Genomic DNA, 13,690 nt, shown 5'->3' on the forward strand with positions numbered 1-13,690 from the left:
CACACACAGATATATGAGTGTAACATCTACACACACACACACACACACACACAGATATATGAGTGTAACATCTACACACACACAAACACACACACACACAGATATATGAGTGTAACATCACACACACACACACACACACACAGATATATGAGTGTAACATCTACACACACACAACACACACACAGACACAGATATATGAGTGTAACATCACACACACACACACACACACACACACACACAGATATATGAGTGTAACATCCACACACACACACAGATATATGAGTGTAACATCTACACACACACACACACACACAGATATATGAGTGTAAACATACACACACACACACACACACACACACACAGATATATGAGTGTAACATCTACACACACACACACACACACACAGATATATGAGTGTAACATACACACACACACACACACACAGATATATGAGTGTAACATCTACACACACACACACACACACACACACACAGATATGAGTGTAACATCCACACACACACACACACACACACACAGATATGAGTGTAACATCCACACACACACACACACAGATATGAGTGTAACATCCACACACACACACAGATATGAGTGTAACATCCACACACACACACACACACACAGATAGGAGTGTAGGGCAGTGATGCCACTAACGCGCTGCTTAGTAATGCGTTACTGTAGTCCGACTACTTTTTTCAGTAACGAGTGTCTAACGCAGTACTATTTCCAAACCAGTCGTCAGATTTAATTTACTTATTGGTCCCGGTCCAGCAGAAGTAAACAACAAGGCCAAAAATTCAAGTTAATGCATCTGATATAAAAATGTATTGAACAGATACATATGTACTCTAGTTTATGAAACTGTTGACCTTTTTTCTGTTCCATTTTTGGTTCTAAAGTTCCATACGTTTTAAACAGACCATGTATGAAACATGGAACAAAAATTATTTCCCAAATTTCAAAGACCCAAAAATCATGTAAATAAATGGATGTATTTCATCATATCTTATGTTATTCCATTTTTGAACTGTTGATGAAGGGACATGATTTTTTATTTTATTTTTTTAAATGATAAAAATTTGCTTGGAAGGACTGACATATTTTATAGAAATAGTTTCCTTTCATTTTTATATTAATATAAAAATTACATGTAATATTAAAGTATTCGGAAGAAAAAAGCGACAAATGATGTAAAATCCTGCACCTTCTACTTGTTTGCACAATTTTCCCTCCGTTACTTTTCCCTCCGTTACCATGACCTTTCTTAATAAAAAATCTCATGAGTCAAAAAGTAAGAGGTTTTTCAACCTAATCTTGTACCATATGGTAGAAAACTATATGAAGCAAATATTCAAACCAGTTTGTTAAGGATATGTAAGTGAGAACCAAGAGTTATCACTGTTTGGATTTATTGCCCAAAAAGTGCTGCATATTTCATTCCCTCCGTTACCGACATGAGTTTTTAAATTTTTTGTCAACAACTTGAAAGAATATCACAGGTTTAACTTGACCCTGTTGGAGTGTAACTCTTTCCTACATTCTGATACTTTACTTATTTCAATAGTCCCTCTAGTTTCTGAATAAGAGACATTTGAATGTCAAAAATCTGCCCCTGTTTCCCTCCGTTACCACTTGACTGAACCCACATCTAATACACTGTGCGTTACTATTTTTGCTTTTCAGGGCGATGTAGGTTATTTATTTATTTTATTTTTTGGCGACGTGGGTTATGTGACCCCAAAGATTCGGATAAATCGTCTCTGGTGACACGTTTTCTACGATGTTACGTCTTGTCTTGAAACTGATTATTCATCAGTTTCAAAACAAGCAAGATGATGTCATCTGATGTCATCTGTTATGTTGACGTTAAGGAAGATTGCGCAGCACTGCTAGTGTTCTCCTTGTGACGTTCTGTGTCTGCGTGTCGCTCTAACGCACCTTTACCTCGGCTAGTCACATCATATGGCAGAAGCTTACACGAGGCAGTTTCTCCTTTAGTGCTCCTGCCGACAAAACGATGCTCTGAGCACCAAGCGTGTTTGAAGTATGTCTTCCTTTTTAGCATTTGCTTTTGTTCAACAGCAAACAGCTTCAAATTTTGCTATCGCAGCATCACAGGTGCAATATGGGCGGGGATTTGTGATGATGCGTGCAACAGGCAAGGGTCCGAAATGAGGACAAAATGTCAAAAATGAGGACGTATAACAGAGGTCCGGACAGAAGGCTGTAAAACCGGACTGTCCTGCCGAAATCCAGATGAATGGTCACCCTGTATGAGTGTAACATCTAGACACACACGAAAAGTAACAGTTGCATTGAATCTTGTAGGTGGAATAGACTTTTGAGCTTTGCAGATGTAGACAAACACAAACACACACACAAAACAAACACACACACATGCAGTAAAGCAGCACAGCACGCAGCTCACCTATACATTTGAGCGTGGCCACTTTCCCAGAGGTGCATTGGCTTTTACTGGGGTGATACACACATTTTACAATTCAGAATTACTCCAAAAATACTCCAGAAACCAAAAACCAGCCACATTTGCTCAAGAGAAGTACAGATATACGTGGGAGTGTAGGAAAAAAATGGATTCAGTGATATATTGCATAGTGCTGTCAAGAGATTTAAAAAAAAAAATGGAGAGATTAATTAGTTATGATCTGTAATTAATTAATCTAATTAATCTCTTTTTTAATCTCACCTAAAAATTGCTGAGAAAAGCTTCAACTTGAGGTATTTTCATTATAAAAGACTGATATAGAACAAAAAAAGTGACTTTATAAAGTCATTTATTGTTTAACAAACTTTAACAGATGCAGTTATTTACATTCCACAGTATCATTATTACTATTACTAATCTGCATAAATAAACTCAACTTTACAACATATAAACATAAACACTCTAGAGCCACATCAGCCCGTTTGACATGAGAATGTGTTTAATGCAGATTTGTGCAAGTCTCACAGAACTAAACTTAAAACCGCATGACTAATTTGCATAAACTAAGCGGGGAAAAAAAAAAAACGCTCTTGTGCGCTGATGCGGTTCAGCTTCTGTTGGACTAAAGGACATGACTCAGTGGAATATTAAATGTTCTTTCTGTGACAGAGGTATGTTGACGCTGATGGTGAGTCTGTTCTGTGTCTGTGTCGCGATGTTTTCAGATCAGACATGTGCAGGTTTATCACAGATGCGGGCGGAACGGGAATGAAAATTACAATTCTCTGCTGGAGCGATGTGTTGTTGTCCCAAAAACACATAAAAACAGATTTTATAATAAGGCAACTCGCGTACAGAAATGGTAAAGATTAAAAATTTAGATGAACGTGATTAAAAAACATAACGCACTAAATATGTACTGTAATTAATTAATTGCAATTAACGCGATAATTTGACACCCCTAATATTGTGATACTTTGTCGCGTGATTCTCAGTTCGAAATGCATCCGAAACTATTTTTTAAAGTTCCATTTACCGTATTTTTCGGACCATTTCACTAACTGTTGTATTGAGAGTGTACGCTAAATGTATATTACTCCCACTGGTTGTCAAAAGCCTCCTGACGCGATTTTATTGTTAAAGAACCCTATGTACATAATTTTTTAAAGAAATGTTTTATCTGTAAATTGTTCTGATGTGTCATTGAAATAAGAGACGCATCGGGGAAAGACATGTGGACTTCTGCCCTAAGACTCTTTCTTTATTCCTTGTTATCGTGGTCGTCGTACTTGGGACCGGTAACATTTACACTGCAAAAAAGCTTGGTCAAAATGTAAGATATAAACACTTAAATCGATCAGAAAATGACTTAAAAGTAGTGAAGTGATCTGTCCATGCAGCAAGATCATTTTACTTGACAAATTATCTTAAAATAAACGACCTCTAGTCTAGAATGAAGCAGTCTCTGGTCTATTAAGTCGATAATAAACCTGAAAACAAGATGAATAACCTGATATAAGTTTTGAAATCTTGGCCAGATCAGAGAAAGTTCAGTTCAGAGCAAAGCAATAACAGCTCGGAGACAAACAGGTGGTGGAAAAGTTACTCAGTACACATTTAATCCTGAAAGAGCCCTGAGTTTCTTTGCATTCTCACTCACCTGATGATGGTCATGTTGTGGAGTTTGACCACGCCCCCGTGAGGCGAGTCCAGAGAAACCAGGATGTACTGCAGCTCCGGCTCAATGGAATTCACCGGAGAAGAAGACGACGCCACGTAACTGAAAGACAGACGCAGCTCATCACTATGTAAAGCCTTACGCTGCGTTCAGACTGCAGCCTGAAGTGACCCAAATCCGATTTTTTGGCCCCTGTGTTCCTGTATCTGATCTTTTAATGACAGTCTGAACGACACAGATCCGATTTTTTCAAATGTGACCCAGGACACTTGGATATTTCCTCCTGAAACCGATACATATCTGATCTTTTGACATGTGACTTCAGTCTGAACGGTCAAAGTGCATTCATCCACCTACACGTTATCAACAAGACACAAACGTCACTATTCTGCACTGAAGTAGGAGAAAATTGTTAATGAACTCCATGTGACTGAAGTGAAGCACATCACCACTCACCACTCTTGGCTCCGTCTCCACATCCACACGTTCCTTTCAACGTTCTGTCCCACAAAACACCACGACCAAAAACCTCGTCCTTCTCCTTCTCAATCTCCTCCTTAAAACAAGTAAGTTGTTCATGTTCTGGCTCCGGTACGAGAGGAACTTTAAAATCTCCAGGTGCTCGATGCTGCGTCCATGTTTGGACAACTTCTGTAAACACAGAGACGCTCGCTGCGGTTGACGTCGTCGTGTCTCCAGTGTCACATGTGGGACACTTTTGGGCCATTTAATGTTCACACTGGAGTCACATACAAGTCACATTTAATTGGAAATGTGAACGACCTCGCAAAAACATCGGATTTCACAAAAAAAATCTGAATTTAGCGTTAAGCCCTGCAGTCTGAACGTAGCCTTAGTCAGAATAACCCGCATGGGTCCCCACGGGCAAGTCCGTACGGGGCTCACAAGTGGCCCGTACAAGATTCCAAGCTCGTAGACGCCCGGTGAGCCTGTAGGGAAGAAATGTTCATGCACATTTTATTCTGTGAGCGGCCTGCAGGCGGCACCTCGTCAACTGAAAACGATAATCGAGCAGCAGAAAGAAAGTTTGGAGTGAGAGAGAAACTTGTGACACCGGGAGGATGAACCATGAAACTTTCCTGAAGTCACTGGACGGATGGACAAAGCCTGGACTTCAGTGACACCGAAACCATCCTGTCGGGATTCAGAAAGACCCGAATAATTCTAACTGGAACTGATGCTGAGTCTGACGACAGCGACACAGAAGAGTTTGCGTCGCTCTGTTTACCTCCGGAGGTCGAGGCCGAGTTGTTCAGAAGTGACACCGAGGATGAAGAACTGAATGGATTTAGTGATTTGGAGTGAGATGGAGAGTTTGTTAAACTTGTTCTGTTCTGTTGTTTATGTTATAGTTTATCTGAAGAACTGTTCATATGTGACGTTAACAGTCTGTTGTTCTCTCTTCTATTGTTTTTACTACAACTGGACTTTACACAGGAAATGTCTGTTCCTGGTTTCTGATTTTTTTAAATAAATTTCCCCCCAAAACTGCGACTTATATGTTTTCTCTTCTTCATTACACATTTTTTGTCTGATACAACTTATAGTCCAAAAAGTACTGTACAATTTATGCCTCTCTTCACTGTTGGCAGGGATCAAATTGGTCCAAAATAGAGACACCTGGGACATTTCTTGTGTAAAACTGGGACATATCAGTGGTTTTGGATAAATCTGACTGGACAGGGGACACAGGCTCAAAACTGGTAAATAAGGACTTCTGGTCATCCAACTCCAGATCCACTCGTCTTTGTAAAGTTTTTGTCAAAGCGTGTGGTTCTGGGATGTAACTACAACTCGAATATCGTAATATCTTATTGTCAAAACTCTCCCAATAATGTCGTGGAGCATCACAGTAGATTGAATTACAAGTTTCTGTGCTTATATGAAGAGTTATGGTGCAACAATAGCTAAAAAACAGAGTGAACTACAAAGACCATGATCCTTTGCTGCATTTCAGTGCAGATTACGTGAAGAAATAACAGTTTTAACAATTTTAAGTCTTAGTTAAACCCAATCCTTGCGTCTTTACACTGGCTTCCTGTTAATTTTAGAATTGATTTTAAGATTTTATTGGGTGTTTTTAAAGCTTTGAATGTTCTGGCCCCACAGTACGTCTCAGACCTCATCCAAATTTACACCCCTGTGCGCTCTGAGGTCTGAGGTCTGAGGTCCAGGTCCAGCTCGTGGGACCTAAGACAAGACTTAAAACCAGGAGGCAGTGTTGGGAAGGTGACTTTTAAAATGTATTCCCCTACAGATTACAGATTACATACCCCAAAATGTAGTTTGTAATGTAATCCATTAAATTACTTAAAATTAGTAAAGTAATCTGAATACTTTGGATTACTTGATTTGCTGTAGAGAAGCAAAGACTCAGATACTTAACTGTATTAAAGATATTATTGATAGAAGAGGAGGAGACATTTCCGCGCAGCATGGTTTAGTCCTGTTAAATCCTGTTTTAGTCCTGTTTTAGTCCTGGTTTAGATCTAGTTTAGTCCTGGTTTAGGTCTAGTTTAGACCTGGTTTTAGTCCTGGTTTAGATCTGGTTTAGATCTATCTTTGACCTGGTTTTAGTCCTGGTTTAGTCCTGGTTTAGACCTGGTTTAGACCTGGTTTAGATCTATCTTAGACCTGGTTTTAGTCCTGGTTTAAATCTATCTTAGACCTGGTTTTAGTCCTGGTTTAGTCCTGGTTTAAAACTGGTTTAGATCTAGTTTAGACCTGGTTTTAGTCCTGGTTTAGTCCTGGTTTAAAACTGGTTTAGATCTAGTTTAGACCTGGTTTTAGTCCTGGTTTAGTCCTGGTTTTAGTCCTGGTTTAGACCTGGTTTAGTTTCCAGCAATGAGTTTAATTACCGGAAAAAATAAATAAATAAATAAAATAATGTGAAAACAGAAAAACAGGAAAATCCCTCATTTATTTCAACAAAGTAACTGTAATCTAATTCCCACTCACTGAAACAGTAACTGTAACTGAATACAATTACTCATCATTTGTACTCTGATTACATAACTCCGGTACATGTAATCTGTTACTCCCCAACACTGCCAGGAGGACAGGACCTTTTCTGTGGTCGGCCCTAAACTCGGGAACGCTCTGGAATGCTCTGGAATGCTCTGGAATGCTCTGGAAAACTCTGGAATGCTCTGGAACATTCTGGAACGCTCCACATTTGAGCAGCCCCCACAGTGGAGAGTTTTAAGTCTCGTCTTAAGACCCACTTTTATTCTCTGGCTTTTAACACCGTGTGAGTCGTGTGCTCTTCTGTGCTATTTATTTATTTATTTATTTTTATGTGTTTTTGTTGGTTTTACTGATTTAATTTATTTATTTTTATTCTATGATTTTGTTTTTATTTATTTTATTATTTTAAGACTAGTATTATTTTAGCAGTTTATTTTATCATTTTATTTTTGTTTTTATTATGTACTTGTGCAGCACTTTGGAAACAGTTTTTGTGTGAAATGCGCGACAGAAATAAAGTGGATTGGATTAGTTCTTTGGGTTATTGTTACTTTGGGCGTGTTCACAGGTTTATTTTTAATCGTGAGTTTTCGACATCCGTACGTCCCTCACCTGTTGTATCCCAGCTGCCTGCAGGCGGATTCTCCCAGCCAGATGGTCCAGTCGTCAAAACACACCGTCATCCAGAGCCCCGCCCTCTGCACCTGCACCACGGAGCTCCGCCCACTCAGACGCACTGTGCAGGGGGAAAAAACAAACACACCCCTGTAGTTAGAGCGAGCACGGGGATAAAACATAATAGAGAATACACAGAGTTTGGTGTTTAAACGTGAGAACTGACTTAGTCCTAGTTTAGTCCTGGTTTTAGTTCTGGTTTAGTACTGGTTTAAGTCCTGGTTTTAGTCCTAGTTTTAGTCCTGGTTTAGTCCTAGTTTTGATCCTGGTTTAGTTCTGGTTTTAGTCCTGGTTTAGTCCTGGTTTTAGTCCTTGTTTAAGTCCTGGTTTAGTCCTAATTTAGTCCTGGTTTAGTTCTAGTTTAGTCCTGTTTTAGTCCTGGTTTTAGTCCTAGTTTTAGTCCTAGTTTAGTTCTGGTTTAGTTCTGGTTTTATTCCTGGTTTTAGTCCTGGTTTAGTCCTGCTTTAGTCCTAGTTTAGTCCTGGTTTTAGTCCTAGTTTAGTTCTGGTTTAGTCCTGGTTTAATCCTAGTTTAGTCCTGGTTTAAGTCCTAGTTTAGTCCTGGTTTTAGTCCTGGTTTTAGTCCTAGTTTTAGTCCTAGTTTAGTTCTGGTTTAGTTCTGGTTTTAGTCCTGGTTTTAGTCCTAGTTTAGTTCTGGTTTAGTTCTGGTTTTAGTCCTGGTTTTAGTCCTGGTTTTAGTCCTGCTTTAGTCTTGGTTTAGTCCTAGTTCAGTCCTGGTTTTAGTTATAGTTTAGTTCTGGTTTAGTTCTGGTTTTAGTCCTGGTTTAGTCCTGGTTTTAGTCCTGTTCTAGTCCTGGTTTTAGTCCTAGTTTAGTTCTGGTTTAGTTCTGGTTTTAGTCCTGGTTTTAGTCCTAGTTTAGTTCTGGTTTAGTTCTGGTTTTAGTCCTGGTTTTAGTCCTAGTTTAGTTCTGGTTTAGTTCTGGTTTTAGTCCAGGTTTAGCCCAAAATGTGAAAACAGGAAAATCCCTCTGTGTAATCCATTTATTCCAACAAAGTAACTGTAATCCAATTACCACTCACTGAAACAGTAACTGTAACTGAATACAGTTACTCATAATTTGTACTCTGATTACGTTACATGTAATCTGATACTCCCCCACACTGGTCACGAGCTGCTGATGCTCCTGGTGTAAAATCCGGGTTATCATTTGTACAAAAGTATAAAAAAAAAAAAAAAAAAAAAATATATAATATAATATATATATATATATATATATATATATATATATATATATATATATATATATTAATATAATTAATAATTAAATAAATAAATATAATATAAAATATAAAATAAATAAATAAAATATAAAAATAACTAAATAAAAAAAATAAATGAAAAAAATAAAATAATAAAATAAATAAAATAAAAGTTTAAAAATGTGTAGTTTGTTTGTACTGACCACAGCTCAGTTCGTCCTCTCCGTTTTCACACTGCTCTTTGCCGTCGCACTGCAGAAGCGCTTCGATGCACTTGGACGACGCTCCACACCTGAACTTCCCTGCACAACTCAGCCCCACTGTGAACACACACACACACACACACACACACACACACACACACACAGACACACAGACACACACACACACACACACACACACACACACACACACACACACGCACACACACACACACACACACACACACACACACACAACACACACACACACACACACACACACACACACACACACACACACACGCACACACACACACACACACACACACACAGACACACACACACACACACACACACACACACACACACACACACAACACACACACACACACACACACACACACACACAGCACACACACACACACACACACACACACACACACACACACACACACACACACGCACACACACACACACACACACACACACACACACACACACACACACACACACACACACACACACACACACACACGACACACACACACACACACACACACACACGCACACACACACACACACACACACACAGACACACACACACACACATATATATACACTGTGATGCTCTGTCCTATTGCAAATTCAAATGTTGAAACTTTAAAGGGAAAGTCCGGAATTTTGGACACAGGACCTCATTTCCTAGTGAGCCAGAGTGTTGGTAGCCTGATTCATCAGCCAATTTCACTTCGTAGAAACCGTCTGACCTCGCAGCATTAGGATTCGTTCGCTCAACGGTAAACAGGTACTTTTTATCATTTATCCAACCACTGTTATTTGGTCATAACGTATGTAATGCGCCACTAACGGGGCAAACTGGTATATTAAGCTTTTTCCAAATCCCGTAGGAAGCACAATAACAATAAAAACTAGAAAAGCAGTCAGAGAGCGCAGACCTCCGCCAAGGACTACAGTCCCCCTCATATTATTTGTGTTTTCCATAAATATTTGTCTTGTATCTTTCAATTTGGAATATGAAAGAGGATCCCATTGTCCATCCCTGAGTCAAATTTCATGGGGTTTGGTCAATAATTAACCCAGATATTGAGAAACAAAATTTTTGGCCCCATTTACCACAATGTTAACTAAAATTTCAAAGTGATCCAGAATCCAGGATTTCTTCCGGATCACCCCCAAAATGAAAACAGTTCTTCCTTTTCACATTTCCAACAAATCCTGAAAATTTCATCAAAATCGGTCCATAACTTTTTGAGTTATGTTGCTAACAGACAAACAAACAAACAAACAGACAGACAAACAAACAAACAAACAGAACAAACAAACAAACAAACAACAAACAAACAACAAACAAACAGACAAACGCCGGCAAAAACATAACCTCCTTGGCGGAGGTAAAAATAATTTCCCTTTGATAAAATTCACCAAACATTGTCTTTGTTCCGGCTTTAAATGCTCGAGCTCAGGAATCATTGCCAACACAGAATGTCTGGCTCTTCTCTGATTGGCTGGTGCCTGAACTTCGTCTCCAACACTCTGGCTCACGAGGAAATGAGCTCCTATGTCCAAAATTCCAGACTGTCCCTTTAACTCTAGCGTCCCTTTCAGCGGGGTCACGTGTTGTACTGTTGCCGCGGCGACGGTGTACACCAGGACTGACCTCCCAGACCGATGCCCAGAGACAGAGTGATGACGACCACGGCGGTCACACTGACGAGCAGCTCCAGACGATGGTCCAGCGCTCGCTCCCACACGCTCTTCCTCAGGTCGTCCTCTGCACACACACACACACACACACACACACACCAATGTATTACAATACTTTACAAGATAATGTTCGTGAAAATATGAAAAAATGAAAATATGAGCCAGAGTCAGAAGGAGCCGGAAGAGCCTCCTGCAGAACTTCCTGTTTGGCACGCGGCGGCTACAGCGATAGATCTGTCCACTCGTATATACAGTCCTTGACAAAAGTCTTGTCGCTTATCCATTTTGTAGAAACAAAAGTTTATAACCTGACTTTACATTAATCAATTGGTTTTAGAAATGTATCATATGAAGCTAAAACCCTCCCAAATTATGCTCAATAAACTAAAATAAATTAGCTTCACTGAAGAAAGATTGATCATTTAATGAACACAGAAAGGTCAGATTTTGGCAAGACAAAAGTCTTGTCGTCTTGTCATATGATGCACCAATCCTAGATTACAGCTTCACCTGTGATCAGTTACTGATCAATCAATTAGTGTTTGTGTATAAAAAGAACCTCAGCACATCAGACCTTCACATCAACTGCAACTTGACCTCTGACAACATGCCTAAGATCCACCCTGAGACCAAAGCCTTAATTATCAAGAGGCTGAAGACCTGGTTTAGTTCTGGTCTAGTCCTGGTTTTAGACCTGGTTTTAGTCCTAGTTTAGACCTGGTTTAGTCCTGGTTTAGACCTGGTTTTAGACCTGGTTTAGTTCTGGTCTAGTCCTGGTTTTAGACCTGGTTTTAGTCCTAGTTTAGACCTGGTTTAGTCCTGGTTTTAGACCTGGTTTTAGTCCTAGTTTAGACCTGGTTTAGTCCTGGTTTAGACCTGGTTTTAGATCTGGTTTTAGTCCTGGTTTAATCCTAGGTTAGACCTGCTTTAGACCTGGTTTTAGACCTAGTTTTAGTCCTAGTTTGGACCTGGTTTAGTCCTTGTTTAGACCTGGTGTAGTCCTGGTTTAGACCTGGTTAAGTCCTAGTTTAGACCTGGTTTTAGTCCTGGTTTTAGTTCTGGTTCAGCCCAAAATGTGAAAACAGGAAAATACCTCTGTGTAATCCACTTATTTCAACAAAGTAACTGTAATCTAATTACCACTCACTGAAACAGTAACTGTAACTGAATACTTTTACTCATAATTTGTACTCTGATTACTTAACTCCGGTACATGTAATCTGTTACTCCCCAACACTGCTCATGGGGACCAGGTTGACATTTCTGATTGAGCTTGTTTTGTTTTGTTTATTTTTTTTTACCGTATCGAATCAGTTTTAAATATATCGTATCGTATCGAAAGCTCACTGTATGGTATCGGTGACTTCTTAACGATACCCAACTCTAATCACGACGTCGCTGGTCAAAATCTTATTATTATAGTTTTTTTTGTGATGTGTTTTGTGGTTCTTACCGTTGAGAAAAGGCTGGACTTTGGTGATGGGCATGCTGGGGCTGGGGGCGGTGGGCGGGACGTCCTCGGGCCTGGCCTTCTCCGATTGGCCGTTGGCGGGCTCGGCGGCGGCGGCGGTTGGCTCGGCGGCGAAGCTTCCCAGGGGGCTGACGATGAGCGTGTTGGGCGTCTCGACGGTGGGCAGGTCCTCCTCGGTGACGGACACCACCTCTATCGTCTGCTCCGACAAATCCTGAGCTCAAAACAGACGAGCGAACATCACGGACACGTTTACGGATTTATGAAAACGTTTACGAATCCGTGTGTCGTTCAATCGTTTTTCAAAATAAAAACAAAAAGAAGAAAATGAAAAAAACGACTATTTTCTTCATTATTTGTCTCCAAAATCTAAATGAAAACAAAAAACAAAACAAAAAAGCAGATAATGATTTGTTTTTTCAATTTTCGATTTTGTGTTTAAATGAAAAATGGAAAAAAACTGATAACGGACTGAATCAGGACTAAACCAGGACTAAACCAGGACTAAGCCAGGATTAAACCGGGACTAAACCAGGACTAAAACAGGACTGAATCAGAACTGAACCAGGACTAAACCAGGACTAAAACCAGGACTGAGCCAGGACTAAAACAGGACTAAACCAGGACCAAAAGTGGACTAAAACAGGACTAAAACAGGACTAAAACAGGACTAAACCAGGACTAAACCAGGACCAAAAGTGGACTAAAACAGGACTAAAACAGGACTAAAACAGGACTAAACCAGGACTAACCAGGACTAAGCCGGGACTAAAACGGGACTAAACCAGGACTAAACCAGGACTAAACCAGGACTAAGCCAGGACTAAACCAGGACCAAAAGTGGACTAAAACAGGACTAAGCCAGGACTGAACCAGGACTGAACCAGGACTAGACCAGTCTCAGTCCTGGTCTCAATCCCGGTCTCAGTTCTGGTCTGGTCCCGGTCTGATCCTGGTCTCAGTCCCGGTCTGGTCCTGGGCTCAGTCTCGGTCTCAGTCCAGATCTGGTTCCAGTCTGGTCCTGATTTTAGTCCTGGTCCCCCTCTGGTCTCGGTCTCGGTCCCGGTCTCAGTCCTGGTCCTGGTCCCGGTCTAGTCCTGGTCTAGCCAATCAGACGCGGTACATTCCTCGTGCCCTCAACCGTGCGTTTCTCTGATTGGTTTATCCAGCTGTCAATCAGGCCCATCAGACCGTGGGAGGCGGAGGCTCAGTGTCCGGACAGAAGAGAGTCGAGCACCGAGGAGGCAAGAAATTAAATAATTCAGGATT

The 13,690-nt window shown here is 40.3% G+C and overlaps 1 protein-coding gene across 1 annotated transcript in view; it reads right to left on the reverse strand.

Annotated features, from left to right (window-relative positions):
* Nucleotides 1-12,662, reverse strand: part of tmprss3a (transmembrane serine protease 3a) — a 33,638-nt gene extending 20,976 nt beyond the window's left edge. The window contains exons 1-7 of the mRNA XM_055150826.1: nt 12,657-12,662; nt 12,404-12,620; nt 10,904-11,017; nt 9,229-9,345; nt 7,743-7,866; nt 4,125-4,244; nt 2,447-2,493 (exon numbers count right to left, since the gene is read on the reverse strand). Coding sequence (XP_055006801.1) covers nt 2,447-2,493; nt 4,125-4,244; nt 7,743-7,866; nt 9,229-9,345; nt 10,904-11,017; nt 12,404-12,620; nt 12,657-12,662 — 745 coding nt within the window. The remainder of the gene's footprint in view (nt 1-2,446; nt 2,494-4,124; nt 4,245-7,742; nt 7,867-9,228; nt 9,346-10,903; nt 11,018-12,403; nt 12,621-12,656) is intronic.
* Between the last annotated feature and the right edge of the window lie 1,028 nt (nt 12,663-13,690).

The sequence above is a fragment of the Boleophthalmus pectinirostris genome, unplaced genomic scaffold, assembly GCF_026225935.1.
Source record: "Boleophthalmus pectinirostris isolate CB_2022bp ecotype Guang Dong unplaced genomic scaffold, ASM2622593v1 HiC_scaffold_1, whole genome shotgun sequence".
Taxonomy (NCBI): domain Eukaryota; kingdom Metazoa; phylum Chordata; class Actinopteri; order Gobiiformes; family Gobiidae; genus Boleophthalmus; species Boleophthalmus pectinirostris.